This window comes from Globicephala melas, chromosome 1 (assembly GCF_963455315.2).
Source record: "Globicephala melas chromosome 1, mGloMel1.2, whole genome shotgun sequence".
NCBI lineage: Eukaryota > Metazoa > Chordata > Mammalia > Artiodactyla > Delphinidae > Globicephala > Globicephala melas.
Genome location: NC_083314.1, coordinates 121,413,250 through 121,430,576, shown reverse-complemented (window position 1 = coordinate 121,430,576; position 17,327 = coordinate 121,413,250). Strand labels below are relative to the sequence as shown.

At 38.1% G+C, this 17,327-nt stretch overlaps 1 protein-coding gene across 10 annotated transcripts in view; it reads left to right on the top strand.

Annotated features, from left to right (window-relative positions):
* ST6GALNAC3 (ST6 N-acetylgalactosaminide alpha-2,6-sialyltransferase 3) overlaps positions 1–17,327 on the top strand; it is a 766,015-nt gene that overhangs the window by 590,627 nt on the left and 158,061 nt on the right. For 7 of the 10 annotated variants that reach the window (XM_060304101.2, XM_060304153.2, XM_060304109.1 and 4 more), the window contains 2 exons: positions 5,194–5,301; positions 6,365–8,065. The exons of the other annotated variants lie outside the window; for them this stretch is intronic. In XM_060304101.2, the coding sequence (XP_060160084.1) occupies positions 5,194–5,301; positions 6,365–6,551 (295 nt within the window). In that variant the 3' untranslated portion in view covers positions 6,552–8,065. Of the gene's footprint in view, positions 1–5,193; positions 5,302–6,364; positions 8,066–17,327 lie in introns of those variants that run through there. 10 annotated transcript variants of the gene reach the window in all.

Below are 17,327 nucleotides of genomic sequence, written 5' to 3'. Positions count from 1 at the left end.
GGCCACGTGATGGCCTTTAGACATCAAGGAACAGGGGTAAACATCAAGGGGCATGGTAGCTTATATTTTATTGGTAATAAACTAGATGAAAGATCATATTTTAAATGATATGCCTTCAAGCATGTGCTACATCAAGGTGTTGACAACATCATTTTTCCAAGAGATGAGCAAGTAAATTTAAGTAGTTTCCAAGTGGTAACTATCTTGATTACCAAGGAGCAGTGGGATGCAAACTTGGCCGGTGGAAACAAATGATTGATAGCTTCCTTTTAACACTCCTGCCTTTATTTTCCCCTGCATGGCTCATTATTCTGCTGCAGTAATTTAAGCTTTCTTATTGTACTGAATTAGGGGCTTAAATTCTCTTATCATCCCTATGGGAATCTTGATTGTTTATTTGTAGATGACAATAATTGTTTTTATCGATCCCCAGATGTGGAAGGTATAAAAAGTGCCATGGCTGATGGCCAGCTGGTACATAGTGTTGCGTGCATGAGTGACAAATTACAAGACAATATTTGGTCCCAGAAGAGACCCTTTTAGAATTTTTTTAAGGCATCTGATGGTTATCACTAGGTCTCTCTAAGCTGAAAAACATAAACAACTTCATGTACATCAGCTCAAGTCTTTTTGTTATTGTTTTTATTGAACCTCCAAAGGTCTCCTAGGGTGTATAATTTATACTTCCTCCTTTCTAGTACACCCACACAGCAGGAGAGTTTAGAAATGGTGCAGCTACAAGAATTCCCAGATACAATGCCATCCAAGCCAGTGAATTCCCTTAGGGACCCAGATCATCAGGACATTTATTCAGAAGAATTCCTGTATTAATCCAGCAGCTGCCATTATTCCACTGCAAGTATCGTTATATAGACATTAGCTCTGAGTATTTTGAGAAGAAACCACTTTGCTAGCCCCAGCAAGTATTATCGGTAGGAAACCTCACACGATATCACATCCCAAATATATCAGAGGCACCAGGGAAAAAAATGCAACTGTCTAATTAAGTGCTGTTTGTAGGACAGGGCACTTGGGCAGTATGAACCTCCCAGTCTGAATCAAATGCAACACAGCTTGCTTGAAGAGCTTTTGAGCTAATGATTATGATGTCTATCCAGAAACAAAATAAATTAGGTTAGGCTTAAAAGTAATCAACATCAGAAATGTAAAAATTTCCTTATTAGGTGGTGAGATGGAAAGATCTTTGACCGGATGCCAAACCCTGAAATTCCTGACCCTCTTTTCCTGTGGTAAAGAGAAGATAAATATGTAGAGAAATCACTTTGACAGTTGTACCCTATGGGGTTCTGTTCTGAAAGCTTGGCTGTTGAACTCTCAGACATGAATATCTGGGCTGGATCAGAGTGAGCCAGCGGAGCTTATTTTGCAGAGGAGGGAGGGGTCCATATGTCACACAAATGATCCCCCCTTTGTTCCAGGGCTCTAATATTACTTTGGTCCTTGACAGCAACTCCGTGGAGGGACTGGCTCCTGGAGAAATGCATAAAAAGAAAAACAATTTGCCCTAATTTAGATTTTTTTCTCACTCAAATTAAGCTTTACCCTCAATGCTATGGCTGTGCCTTTGGTCTTAGCCATTCCAACACCTTCCATGAGCAATCGTGTGAAAGAGGAAAAGATGGAGCTTCTCCCTCCAAAATTTAGTGACTGTAGCCACTACCATTGCCAGGTAAAACTGTATACCCTTTCTATATACACCCCAGGCATTTAGTGGCATGCCCATCACACAAGTGTGCGTTAAATGTGACCTGATCAATTAATATGCTTGTTAATTACCCATCCAACACACATGGAACATGGAACTGCCAAAGGGCTAAAGAATAAAACAGATTGACCACTGAAGGTGATGATTGCAGAATCATTTGATTTTAAAATTAGAAGAAACCTTAGGTAGGACTAGTTGAACTATCTCACTTTAGAGACAAGGAAACAAAGATGACCCTAAGAGGCCAAATAAGTTGTCCAAAGCTTGACATTTGAGTAGTGGCACAGCTGGATTGGGAAACCAGACATTCTCACTTCTGTTCTGTACTGCACTTGGTACTGACTCTAAAACTCCACTTTGTTACACTGATTGTGACTAATTGTGTTAACATGTGTGCCTCCCTCCACTAGACCGTGTGCTCTTTAAGAAAATATCCCATATTCATCACCAGCTCCTAGCAGAGTCAGTGGCATATAATAGGATCACAATGAATGTTTGTTGAAAAAAAATGAACAAATGGGTGAATATGTGAGACCTGTCTTTTCTCATCATGTGCAAATAGATGCTGTAATTTTTAGTGATCTCTACTAGTGCTTGGTCAGCCTAGTAATGAAGAAGGATAGAGAGGATTGGAAGGTAGAAAAAGTAGAAGGAAAAGGCAAGAAGAGGGGAAAAAATACAATTCAGCAGGAATAATAACTGGAAAAAATCAGTACATAGATAAAATTTCTAGTTTCGATTTGGGAGCTTTTAGTCAAGACTCTGTTCTTCTGATCTCTCCCAATTTTCAAATGACTTTTTAAGCAGATGATGCTTTAAGCAGGTCCCATCATCGCTGTTCCTCCTCAGACCCCAGAATGCAGGATTGACTGCAGGTTCCATTCTCTTCTAAACCAGCTTGCTCTTTTGTGTCTTCCCCTTCCTGTGCTGTGTCTTCCCACCCATTTGGCACCTGCTCCTAACCCATGCTGCTGCTAGTGTTCCTATCACAGAGGAGAGTGCATGTAACTTAATGGGATCCTGTTTCTGGAATGTTTTCCATTTAGAAGACACACCAGGAGATACAAAGGAAGTCAATTTACATAGCGGCATTTCAGACTCAGTGACAAATAGGCAGAGGGGGTGGATATAAATGCTCTGGGTCTGTTTCTTCTTCCAAATCAACCAAAGTCGATGAAAATAAAGGTTAAAAATCCAGTTATCAACCCCCACTGTGTGTCTGAAATGCTTGCCTGTTTTAAGTGATTTGATACCAAGTGGTGCCTGTTTAAAAAAAAGAAATCAGGGCTTCCCTGGTGGCGCAGTGGTTGAGAATCTGCCTGCTAATGCAGGGGACACGGGTTCGAGCCCTGGTCTGGGAGGATCCCACATGCCGCGGAGCAGCTAAGCCCGTGAGCCACAACTACTGAGCCTGTGCGTCTGGAGCCTGTGCTCCGCAACAAGAGAGGCCGCGACAGTGAGAGGCCCGCGCATCGCGATGAAGACTGGCCCCCGCTTGCCACAACTAGAGAAAGCCCTCGCACACAAGCGAAGACCCAACACAGCAAAAATAAATAAATTAATTAATAAACTCCTACCCCCAACATCTTCTTTAAAGTAAATAAATAAAATTTAAAAAGGAATCAAAAGATTCAGGGTCCTAATTGTAGCACACTGATGGCTTGGTCCTGAAGAACGGCAGCAAGGATATTGGACATCAGTGGGAACAATTACTGGCTGGAGTGCTGTACCAGTGGTGAAGCGTTGGTTTGGAGGAGAAGAGCCGGCCATGTTTACCAAGTTTACCATGTCTAGTTTACCAAGACATCTAGATGGAAGATAGGAAACATAGTCTTTTTAAGACAGTGGCGCTACTCAGTGGCCAAGCAACCTGGGTGACCCAGATGCCCCTGCGGGGAAAGTTTTAAGCAGATAGGCCATCATCTGTATTGGATGGATTGGGTTGTCTTGGCTAAAGACAAATACGGAGATCAAATATTCCCTTGAACCATTTGGAACTTGACAGAATCCTCCAGTCAGGACTTAACTAATTACTCTCCCCCTTCAGTTACCGTACTTCCCACCTCTTCCTTAAACATACCAAGCACACTCCTCCTATTTGTGAGATGGAACACTTCCTGGGACACTCTTCTCTCATACGGTCTGTTGAGCAAGGGGCATCTGTGGCTTATCACCAGGAGTAGAAGTCCAAACACTTCTGCCCACTGTATCTTGGTATTGGAGTCACAAAAGAAAACACAACATAGTCAAGCACTGGATGGAAAAATGCTATCCTCACACAGAGAAGAGATAGAGCAAGGTCAGGTCTAATAGTGGGCATCGGCCCCCCCACAGCCAGCAGGTCCCTCCCAGCAGCTGACACAGGCTCTTGGCCTGCATGCAACCCTCTTGTGCCACAGAACAAAAGACCCCATCCCCTTTTTAAAGGAGATGGATATAGCAGTGAGGTTAGCCATGTGTCATATGACACTTAAGCAAATGCATACAACTTGACTGTGAAACAGAGAAAGATATTCACACACAGGGTGATAAGTCCGGCACAGGCTGTGAGAACTCCTTGGTAAGGAAGTGTTCCGGGCCCAAGGCCCACTCTTATGTGACCAAGAGGGCGTTGAAAGGCTACCCACGTGAGGCTGCCTTTCCATTACGGCTTACACGGTTTCTTCCCATTCACCCTCTCCCACCCCCTTTTTTCCCAGATCTTTGCTTCTGTTGTCAAAAAGGCCTTCCCTGATCAACCTTTATAATATAGCCACCTCCAGATCCAATCCTCTGGCCTGCAGGAAGACAAAAGCCTTGGTTTTTGTGATAATTACTGTATCCACGGCACCTACAACGGTGAGGGGCACAGGGTAGGTGTGGTGTTCAATAACAGCGTATTAAAGAGATTGGTATGATGGGTCTTACAAAGGAAAAGTCTTGTCTCATGATGCCTGGAAAACAGTGAAGGAAGACTTTTCAGATGCTTTCACAGACCAAGTCATTCACCTGCACTGCATCCAATTTTCACTTAGCAAGCCTCAGAGAAAGTGACATGTCCAGGTAAGTAAGATAACACCATTATCACTCAGCTCCCATCGGGGCTCCAAGCAACTTTAGAAAACCTGTCCTCTGATATACAGTACTAATTTGTGTCTTACGGGAAATCAACTAAATTATTTTTCACCTGAAGGGAGCAGGGTTATTTGACTCCAGATATTCACCATTTGGCTTCTCTTCCATACAGCATAGCTTCTAGGCTTAAGGTACTAAGAGTGAGAGCATGCCTATAAATTATTCAGAGATAATTTGAAATAAGTGTGTATCTTTGACAGATTGTCAAGTTTCCTTCTGTTTTTTCCTGATAACAAAGGCTATGTTTTTGATAAAATGTTGCCCGTTTCTCATCACACTTTGCTGTTGCTCTGTGTATGTCTTCTGTGTTGTTTTGTTTTGTTTGTCATTGTTTGTTTTTGTTCCGCCTACAGAGTCCAGTCTGGCTCTTATCTCAGCACGGGTTGGTTTACCTTCATTCTGGCCATGGATGCCTGTTATGGCATTCACGTCTACGGGATGATAAATGACACCTATTGCAAGTAAGATCACAGGAAATTATTTTTATGCATCTCCAATTCTGATATGTTGTCAAAATATCACAATTCATTTTAATACCATAAATCTGAGAAACAGATAAAGCAACAATTATTTCCCAGCATTCTTTGCTGACATGACATTTTATTGTCAGTGCATCAAGTTGTGACTTTTAGGGATGATAAAAAAGAAAAATATTTACCACAGTCTAATGTCAAATGTCAGAAGGAACATTTTTCCCTTAGTCTGAGGCATATCAGGGACTTGTGGCTTGGAAATACAGAACAAGTTCGGTGGTTATTTAATTTGCAAAGTAGGTTTGTCATTTCTGCTGCTCTAATGGTTGATAGATGGCTGTCTACTCAATGGTTGTATTTGATCTTGAAGGACAAAATGTCCTGAAGCCTCAGAGAAGCTGATACCTTAATGAGAATTCCTGGAAATTATATTTCACTACTAAGTGAGTAATCTGCCAGATTGTTATTTAAAATGGGTATGTTTATCCACAGTATATTCCTGCTGGTAGGATAGTTTCTAAGTAGATAATAAAACAAACGTTCCATGCTTCATGAAGGTAATGAAATATATTTCCCTACCAACGATGGGCACAATATAATTCAGAGAGCATTTTAATCATATTGTCAAAATGGTAACTAAGCCACAATCCTCATAATCAAATATTTCTACCCTAACTATAAGCATGATGGAGCACAGATGAACCAAATATCTTACTCTGAAAAATCACTAAGCTTCTTCAAGCTCTGCAAGAGCAATCAGGTTATCCAAAGTTTGTTTCCATTATACACCATTTCCTCCTTCAAAGGGTAGCTATATTTTTGCATGTAATTGGTGTGATATATACATTTTATTTGATTTATTAAGGCACTAAGGATCTGGTATGTCTTCCAAAAAGCTTTTATGTATAATAGCTTTTAAGTGAGTTCATGGACAAGAATCATGCATGGGTTTGCAAGTAAATGCATTTACTGGGCACATAATGGAATCTTGTAAATGAATACTTCATTCTTCATCTCAGTCTTTCTCTCCTTTTCTTTATTTCTTTTCTAGGACAGAAGGGTATAGAAAAGTCCCCTACCATTACTATGAACAAGGAAGAGACGAATGTGATGAATATTTTCTCCATGAACACGCCCCATATGGGGGGCATAGGTTTATCACTGAAAAGAAAGTGTTTGCTAAATGGGCCAAGAAACACAGGATAATATTTACACACCCAAATTGGACAGTGTCTTGATGTTGGCTTTTCTGACCTTGCCACACCACTTGACATGATCATGATACTGCAACTGTGATGCTAATGATGCTGATGCTGGTGATGATAAAGGCAACAACAATGATGATCAAGTTTCTGTACATTCTCAGATATGGACGGTGATTCTGCCAGTAATTTGAACTTGGGATTTCGTGGAGTGTAGTTGTGTTCATTATGTTCTTTCTGAAGGTTCAACATTTCATACTGCACTTTATAATCTAACTGGAATTGAAATAAAGGCCAGTAACATGACAAGAGTGACCTAAGAAATGGGAAGATTATCCTTCAAGATAGTTGCCCAGGATTCTTGGACAGTGAGTAATTTCCAAAAGCCCTGGGATTTGGTCTCATGAGGCAAGGTTATTGACTCTGCTGTCTGTTGAACCTAAGCAGCTCCACCATCTTGAAGAATGGTTGATTGTCAAACACTGACCCAAGAAATGCTTTCTGGGTACAAGGGTCTTGCCACAGTAACTAGTTGGCCTGGGGGCAGGAAAGGAATCTCTTCCTGACTTACCATCTTCCTACAGTACCTCCTACAGCTAAAGCCTCAGGCCATTTCCTAATTCACAAGGAAGATATGGACATCCTACCCACCGGGATTACTTGACTATCTCAAACACTTCATTCAAAATGAGCTAACTAGCAAATCTTTTTGAATTTCTACTCTCATCACTCCATTCTTACTACCCCCCAAAATATAACTAAACATATTACTAGAATGATCTGTATTAATGTTTAGTTATTTTTGGTTGAGTGCTAAATATTTCAGAAAGCTATTCAACAAGTAAGATACCAACACTGTAGTAACATAGACTGTGAAAACATTCTTAAAACATAACCAAAAGGGTTTACTAACTCTGCTTCAACATCCAACAACACAACATTTTATGCTTTTTAAAATCATGAAACAGGGAAATCAAAGCATATTTTTACATCAATTTGTATCCTACCATACTTCATAATATATATTTGTATATTCAAATTTCTATTTTATAGGCCCAAGATGTGTCTCTCCACACATTTCATTATCATTGCCAAGTGCCAACTGTTAGACATGGAGAGGAAATGATTCCTTGTATTTAATCTGACCAGAGCTTTTGCCTTCTTGGGGTTTATTTTCCCCAAACTGTATCAGTTGCTATACCATAATAACAACAATAATAATGACCTTGATGTCTAAAGTGCTTTGTCATGTAGAGTCCTTTCACATATGCTGTCCCATGTGATGCCTGTGACCACCCCATCAGGCTATTGCCTATGCATTCTGACATATTAGCAGATGATCTCTAATTTGTTAATTGCTACTATATATTCCAGATTGCTCCCCTTCCTAATATTTGTATAGAATAGAGTTTATGTAGACTAGTAACCAATTGATTTCAGTGCCAAATACAATGTATTATATCAGGATTATGCAAAAAGTATCCCAAGGATGGCCCTGGCCATAAACTAGGAATCCTGTGAACAAAAGTACTTTTGATTTTTTTTTTTTTCGTGGCTCTATTTAGGTGGGGAAAAGATGAGGTAGCAGAGACAACAGGAAGAAATAAAAGTAAAGAAATACAGTTTCTCGTCCTCATCTTAAGATTACTTTGTTCTCCATATATTCATTGCTCATTAAATATTAGAGGGTTGATTTGCTGACAGAGTAGCTGAGAGACCAAAAACATCCTTACCAATGATTCAAAAGACAAAAGCTGGGCTTAACTTACAGCCTGTTTTGGAGGCTGGAAGTGATGATGCATTTCACCTTGGGAGCCCTTTCCAGGTCTCTACCAGTGCTAAGTCCCATGATAGGCTATCTTTAAAATCGTCCATCTTGGACAAAAACCTCTTTCCTGCTTTTTCTACCATTTTAATACCTCAATATTCACATCCATAAAAATGACCAAGTGCCACTTACGTTGTTGGAACTATTATTGTTGTTATTCTTTTGTTGCTTCCTTATGTGATTTTCAGTACTACGTATGCTAGTTTTTGTGAGCTAATGATGGATAGAAATGCCCACTCAAAGAAAAATAAACAGATGAAAATGTCAAAATTGTAATACAGACTGTTTTTCCCCCCTGTTGTGATACAGAAGTTCCACTTTTAAATAAAAAAGAAGCTTGGTTATCAGAGTGTTTCAGGGAATGACATAATGTAATTTATTTAGTTTCCTGGTAAATGGAGGACCAACCCTATTTGTTTTAGCCCTTACTAATGAGAAACTTTGGAAAACATCCTTGCTCTCCTACTTCACTGTCGTGCTCTCTGATGGAGACTTTTACAGAGCCCTGCATCCCTCACTCTATGACAGTAGGTGTGTGTAGAATAGGCAGTGATTCCTTTGGAGTGGTAAGGGGTGCCTCCCCTTCCCTCCCTTTCTTTTTTTTCCTTAACTAAACCCCAACTCTACACTTTTTATTGTTGTCTCTTATCTCTTTTTTTCTAAAATTGAGAAACAAAAACCAGATTATTCTTAACATGGAGACCTAATTGAATGACTCCCAGTGTCATCATCATTTTGATAGAGTCACATGACTTATTTTTCTCTGCATTCTTAATGTTCTCTGCTTCCATTTCCTGTTCTTCTTTATCCTCAGCTTCCTAATGTGGAAATATAAAGTGGAAATTTAAAGTCTAATTTCTCCCATGTTGAGAAATTTTCCATCTAAGATTTACTGATAGAGAAGAGAATGGTAAAGGAGCAATTCAAGGAGAGACCTTTGTAGTGCAAATTTCTGGTCCATTTTCTAGCAACTGAAAGAGATTTCATCCAGCACATAAACATTGGAAAATTTAACTCATTCATCACTGATATGCATACATCCCAGAAGTTAAGTAATATCTGTGAAAAATAAAAATATTTCAATAGCGTCCAAGGCTCTAGGCAAATGGAGTGTGGAAAATGGCCACAATTTTCTGAAATCAACATAAAAATATGCAAGCTAAAGATAATAAAGTAAACATTATTTTTAATTCTGCAGAATCCTTGATAAAAAGTAAGAAAATTTTAAAGGGGTTTTAAAATGGATGTTTGAATCCTTTCTAAGTTAGCCTAGTGATAAGTACTAATTATTTATATTGTTATGATGGTAATGTGAATTAGAAACCTTTTAGAATATATGATTTTACATTGTTGTCAAACCTATCAAAGAAAAAGCAATTTGGGAGGACGTTTGTATGTATGCCCATAGAGTCCCTCTGTGTGTGTGTGTGTGTGTGTGTGTGTGTGTGTGTGTGTGTGTGTGTGTGTTTATAAAGATATACATGCAATCCTATATTTCTCACTGATGCATATAAATCACAGAAAATCTGTTTTAGACTTTATCTGAAATTTGTGGGATTACATTTTGAATCCTGAATAAGAAAGAAAATCCAGATTAAATGTACTGATTGCTAAGAGTACATAAAATCATACTCAGTGGCTGGACAAAAGAATAAAGCTAGAGAAGCTGCTAAATCTAGAACTGAGGACACAATTAGATGCCACAGTTGTCACAAATCAGACCTGGAAGTATAGCAATCTGTATCGTAGCCTCTGCTGATTGCAGTTCAGCTAATGTCACATCGAAAAACAGCGCATCAAGCTCCATTTGCACTGATGTGAGTGAACATTGGTCCCCCTATTCAAAGAAGACTGTCTTTACCGTAAGCAAGCTCAGATTTGCATGATTTTTATTATATGGCTAGAGAACTGTGACCACTGTGGAAAAGAGAAAATTATATAAGGAGATTGCTCTTTGAGGATTTGGAATGAATCAGCTGATGTGGGAGCAAGAGTCTGAACTGGGGACTTTGCTGACCTTTCCAGAAGTATAAAGCCACTAGAAGAGAATCACTCATTACTTCCTCAGGAAAAAAACAACACTAAAGTACTTCAACTGGTGCTGTTAATCGGATGTTAATTATAAGCTCAGTTTAATTTCAATATGTGAGAAAATATAATCAGATGGCTCACCTTTTTGTTAAACAGCATACCCATCTAGTGTTTAATGTGGCATGTCAAATGCAAAGAACAAACTCTGTTGTCCAGTGTCAGTTGTTTGCATGTCTTAGCACAATAAATGATTTATAGTCCCAGGGCCAAGAGGGGAAAATGCTTTTCCCTTAACTGTAGTTTTAAGAGGCAAGACCTCATCATTTTAATAGTTTACATAGATCCCATGACTGAAGGAGCCAGTGCTAGCCTTTGTAAATTGTCTTGACGTGTAAAACTGCAAGGGGCTTTAGTGACCAAACAATCCAACTCCTGCATCTTGGAGTTCAGGAAATTGACGGTAGAGGTGAAGTGACTTGCCGGTGGCTATAAAACAGACTAATGGAAGTACTGAGACTTAAATTCTTATCTCATGTCTCCTTTTTTAATACTTTATCCACTGCGTTGTTCGTTTTAGCACAGAAGAGTAGCTGGAAAATGCATAAGTGACTCATTGGAAGAGTCTATTCCTGGAAACCAAGAGCTCCAATTAATGTTGATTCTACTCACGATCTGAGAAATGTCTATACTAAAGTATAGAAATATTTGCATAATTGAAGTAATATCTCAGTAATTGTTGATATGCTCTATCATCTATGTTTGTTGCTTATACTGGGCCATGTTCGATTATCACAAGATTCTAGGATTCGTTTAAAGTATGTAAAAGTCAGTTTCTTCTTTTGTTATTGAGGATGATGAAGCCACTGATAGTCCTAAGAGCTGTTGAGTATGGAGGTGGCCTGGTGTAACTGGCAGGTCCTGTTGTTGAATTATCCCCAGAGCCTAACTGTCCTCGTCCTGGAACCAATTCAGCTGCCTGGGTTAGTGAAATAATTCATCTGTACTGGTAGGTGAAATGTTACCTTTGGTATCGTGCTCATGTTTGTACTACACATGATTTTGAGCCCATATACTCTCTGGAAGGTAAATCAAATGCCCCACAAGACCCAATCACCATGAAGATTGAAAGGGCTTTTTCTTTACAGCCCATTCATGTGATACTGTTAGAAGAGGAGAATTTTGAAATACATGCACTAGGTTCTGAAAAGCCTCCTGTGGCTCAGAGATAGCATATTGTCCTGTTCCTTGTTTTTGCTGAATCTTATAGAAACCACTAGAGTAAAATTCCATGTAAATTGCTAAGGCATCAGATCAGAACTGTCCTTGGGCATTGTAACATTGCAGAAAATGTCATTTTTTTTTTTTAGTTCTCTACTTTTTTTTTTTCTTTTTGGAATAGGTACAATTTGTTTATGGAGTAAAAAGCTCCTCTTTCTCCACAGATATGTCTCCTTTTGTTCCTGCCTTGGAGACTTCAGAAAAATAGAAGTTCACTTTCATAAAAATGAAAAACATCTTGACAAGTAAAATAACCAACTGCTAAATTCATATATTTGCCTACAGAGCGAGCAGCTTCTTCTAAGAAACTCCAAAGGGACCAAAAGCAGGGCATTTCATGGTTCCTTGTTACCTAACCTACAAAGCACTCATTTCCCTGTGTTTAACTTTGTTGTCATTGCTACTGAGTAAAACCCATTTCTATTACATACACTATATTTTATGCTTCACTCATTTTTCCAAATTCACACAACTTTTGCTGTAGTCTTTCATTCACTTTAAAAACCTGTAATCTTCATCTATTTATAGAAGAAACTGTAAACGCACAGTTGTGAATTTGGCGAGGTTTTATTTTCCTCTGGCATCATATTGCTTTATTTATAGGCATCATGTCTCAGAATAAAGCTTACTAAGTGGCAATGGACTACTGGTATATTTCAGTTTGGTTTACTTTTACAACAAGATAAATGAGGAGAGGTGAACAAAGCCAGAGAGTATATGTCATTGAAGGGGAAAAAAAAAAAGTTGGGCAGCAGTGGGGTGGGGAGAGAGAGAGATTCAATATATTCAATATCCAAGGCAGAAAGATGTCTAGGATACTACTGCAGGTAATGGCAAGAGAAAATGTTGGTCAGCCTCCAGAATTTGCTTTGTCTACATTCACTATCTGATGCTGAAGTAGATTTCCTATCTTGCTGTGTCAGACCTGTTAGCAAAGTTGGGTTAATACGTAAGCTGCTTAAAATAGAGAAGTCTTCGTTCTTTTCTCCCTCCCTCTTTCATTACTTCCTTCCTTTCCTCCTTTCACTCCTCTCCTCCTTTCACTCCTCCCATTCTCCCTTATTTTCTTCTAGAAAACTCAGCACGCTTGCAGTTGAACATCATACATGAATAGTTTCTCATTTTACAAATTAGCTTACAGTTCTCTACCAAACTCTGTAAGAGACCCCTATTTGGATATGATCTTAAAATGAGAGTGTTTCTGGTAATAAAGTAATAATAACCTATGCTTATATGTCAGGTTTATTAAAGGGCTGTTATACCTCATTCAGTCACCTCAAATACTCTATGAGGTATGTAATATTACTATCACCATTTCACATATGAGAAAACTGAATCACAGAGAATTTAAGTAACTTGTTCAAGCTTGGCCAGCTAGGGATAGAATGAGGTTTTGAACCCGGGCAGTTTGACCTAGAATCAAAACCTGGTTGCAATAGGCTAATAGATGTAACCAAAACCCCCCACCCCCAAATTTCAGTGGCTTAACAAAATAAGGTTTTTTTCTCTCTAAAACATGAGTCCCCTATAGATGCTCCTCTCTAACCAGCTTGTCTCCAAGGATGACTCAGAGACACAGGCTCCTTCCATCATGTGGCTTTGCCCTCCACAGCATCCTTAGAGACCTCCCTATGTAGCCTGCTAATAGGGAAAGCATGGGGAACTTGTTTTTCAGGCAAGTCCAGAAGTGGTGTACATAATTCCACCCACATTCTACTGGCCAGGCTCAGTCGTGTGACCTGGCAATGTTGTCTGTGTGCCCAAGAGGAAAACAAACAGGACTTGATGAACATTTAGCAGTCTCTGCCATAATATTCTTAGTCATGATGATATATAGCCTTAAAAAAAAATCACTCAGTTTTGTGCAGCTATATGGATGACTCATTTATGTTCATAATCCTTATCAAGAACACAAGAGAAAAAACGCTTTACATGGATGTCAGTACCCACACCTCAACAAAATAAACTAGGGAGCAAAATGCTGTTTTAGATCTTATGCCAAGAGAGGATATGATTTCCTTTACCAGAGAAGGTGAGACGAGAAACTAGTAAGTAAGAAACACTTCTAAGCATTTACCAACAGTAGACTTTGAATGTCTTAATGATCTGTGGTTAAAGTAATACAGACTGATCCTTGCCTCTGATCATCCCATCTTCTTTGGATACCTATTTCCTTTGCAAAGATTAGCCTCCCTTTTCAATTTTCCTTTGGTCTTCAGGTCTATGCGGTGCTGCAATGATATTTTAAAGTAAAAAAAAAAATGAAACTTCTAGTTCTCATATTTTAAAATGACAAATATCTCTTTCATACCCTCCTCCCTTTCTCTGTTCACACTGTCATATGAACTTGTTCAAGGAAAAAGGTCCAAATAGGCCATAAGTGTTGTCCATCACCAAAACAGCACAGGGTGTATTCTCATGGAGAGAAGCCCCTTATACTCGCTCCCGACATTTCTCTTCCCTTCCCAATACTTTCTATTCTTTGATATTATTTTCTGTAAGATATCTAGAAATCCTTTACTCCTAACAGCAATTGTATTTCACATCCTAGAGTTCTTTCTCATTTAATAGGAAACTGCTGTCTTGGGAGAAAAATGCTTTGCATGTTAGCATATAAATTTTCTTAGTCTGTCTATTGAGACAGATTAGTTGAGACTCTAAAAACAAAATAATTAGAGAAGAGAACCTGCCAGTGTTTACTTTCTTCCAGGTCAACGTGAAATTCCTTTTAAGGACAAGAAACTATAGCTCCTGGTTGGTAAATGACAAAGGTTTCAATTTCTAACAGTTGTAACCGGTGATAAGAATATCTTAAGTTGCTTTGCAAGGATGAAATGAGGTTCTCACTATCCCTCATCCTATGGCTAAAATTCTTGAATAATACAAGTATACAGTGTATACCAGGAGCATCTTACACCATGCAGTGTTAAGAGTTCTTGAATCTAACATTGGTAAAACTTTTCAAATATACTGTTTTCTATGCTTATGAAATCACTCAAAAATCTATATAATCTTCCAAAATTATTTTCCTCCAAATGCCTGAACTTCTCCAGAAGTAAAACACCTACAATGAAATTAACTTAGAACGGTCTTCCATCTTCAGTGGCAGTTTTAACTTCAAATTATAATGGCTTGTCCAACATATCTTTTGGTGATGCTGGTTATAATGTGTTTCATCTCTAGTAAAAAAGGGCATACTCTACAATCTTTGATGGATGAAAGGGCATTAATGTTGGATGAGGACATTATTACCATGCAAATGCAACTGTGGATCATGTAGAGCTGTGGGTGGTTGTTCAATATGAAACAATAGAAGAAGCGAAAAAAAAAAAAAGAAAGCATTCAACAGCCCAACATATGGGTTCAATGAAACCAAATGAAATTTGACAGGAACAAATGTAAATACAGGCACTTTGGTTCAAAAAAGACAGGAGCATGACTTAACTGCAGTACTTGTGAAAAATATTTGGAGGTTTTAGAGCAATCTAATGTGAGACGTAGCAATTTAAAAGACCACTATGACCTAAGATGGTAGGAGAGTCTACGAACAAGTAGGGAGGTTCAGGATTAATCAGACCACTTCTGGAAGTATTTTTATAACTTGTTTTCACTCAATTTCTGATTGGACAAGTAGTACATGTTCACCATCAAAAACATTGAGAAGACAGAAAGGTATGACACTCATTATCAAACTGCTTGGTATTTATCTGGTACTTTTCTATAGATAATAGTTAAATTACATAAATATAAAATATGCTATTTTATAGCCTGTTTTGCTCCTTAATAAGAAATCACAAGCATTTTCCCAATGTCACTAAATTATCCTACAACTTTTCTGTTGCTGCATTGTGCCATAATCTATTTATCCATTCCTCCACTGTCATTTTTCTTCTATATGATGAACAAGTTTGTCCATGAATTTTTGAACACTCCTCTGATTTTTTTTTATTGTTCCAACATACAGTGTGCCTGCTTCTCTGCATCCTTGCCAAAAATTGGTGGGTTTTTTTCATCTGTGCCAATTTTACATATGCAAGAAAGGTTATCTTGCTTTAATTAGCATTTAATTGCTTACCATGGAAGTTAAACATTTTTGCATATTTTTTGACACTTTATATTTTTTCTTTCATTTATTAGCTCTTCCAATATTTTGTCCATTTTTCTATTGCAGTGGGAGTCAGGATCACTTGGGAACTGGAAGTCATATTATACCAGGAATTGAAAACATTTATCTAGCTTGATAGAATGTTTAAAGGAGAACTAAATCCAAACATTTAAAAGGCATTAATGGAGGTGCGAAATTAGTGTTAAACTCTGTGGCTCCATTGGACAGAGCTAGAGTCAATGAATGAAATTTCAGATTATATCTCAGGAGGACATTCAGAAGAGTCCAAAAGTAAACTGTGGAGTTTTAGACTGAATTTGTGTGAAATATTCTCAGAGAGATCAGATCATCCCTCGTTCAGTGTTTCACACAATTAGATAGAAAGTTGGATGTACTGGCCTCACCCCCAGACTCCCTACAAAGCACACGTTCTGTGAAATAGGATGCAACTCCATGTGAGAAGATTTCACACTGAAGCTCTGAAAAAATAAGCCTAAAATGGCTGAGCTTTGGGAGCCCTTTTCTTTACCAGCAGTGTATTCAGAAGCCATCTTTTAAAACAAGTTATTTCTGATGATGGCAAATTTCACAGAATTCATGTTCAGAGTTGGTTCCTGAATTCTGGGGACACATTCAATTGCTGGTAGATACACACACACACACCACCACCCCCAGCTTTACAACTGCCTATTACTGACTTCATTCTTGTAATGCTTCACAAGGAGCCATGATTTCCTTTGCTTCCCAGTGGGGGAAATTTGTTCACATTTCATATATCCATATTTTTATATACTTGCTATTGTGCTATGTCTTTGAAATGTAATGACTCAAGAAAATTACATTTAGTATCATAGCATTCCTCACGTTTGTAATTTACAACAATGGATATCACTGTAGATTTAGGAGTCATTTATATTGTCCACCTTTTCCTATTACTGCTAGATTAAATAAATTCTTCATATTGAGTTTAGCTACATTTTTCAGTTTTCTAGTCTGTACCACTCACTTTCAGTATATTTATAATCCTTTTATCTGATCTTAGTAGTTTCAAAATGTTGCCTTGGATATTTTAAGTTTTGAGCCATCAATGCCCTTTTCAAATTGCCTTCTTAAGATTTTTGTAAAATAATATTCTCCATAATACAACTTTAAATTACCTGCCTTTTCCTTTACTAGACTTAATCCAAGAAGGCTAATTGAACATTAAGCATTTTAATCATCCCACACTGTCAAATTTGTCTTCTCATTACTGAGACTTGGATAAGCCATAAGCTTAAGTATGTTCCTGGCAATGTAACTAGAGTGAAAGTCTGATGATATAATTAGTATATAACTATAGAATTAGTCCTGGTCTTTATTAATATCTATACAAAAATATTATTTCAACAAATATACATTGAATATAACCAAATTCATGGTACTTCATTAGAGCTTTGGAAAATACAGAGATGGGTAGGCTGTAGTATTTATCTTTATGGAGTTTACTGAAGAGCTAGAAAGATAAATCAAAATTTCCAGTAATTACAAGATGGCCTAGAACAAGGTAATAAACAAAAGAATGATGCAAACA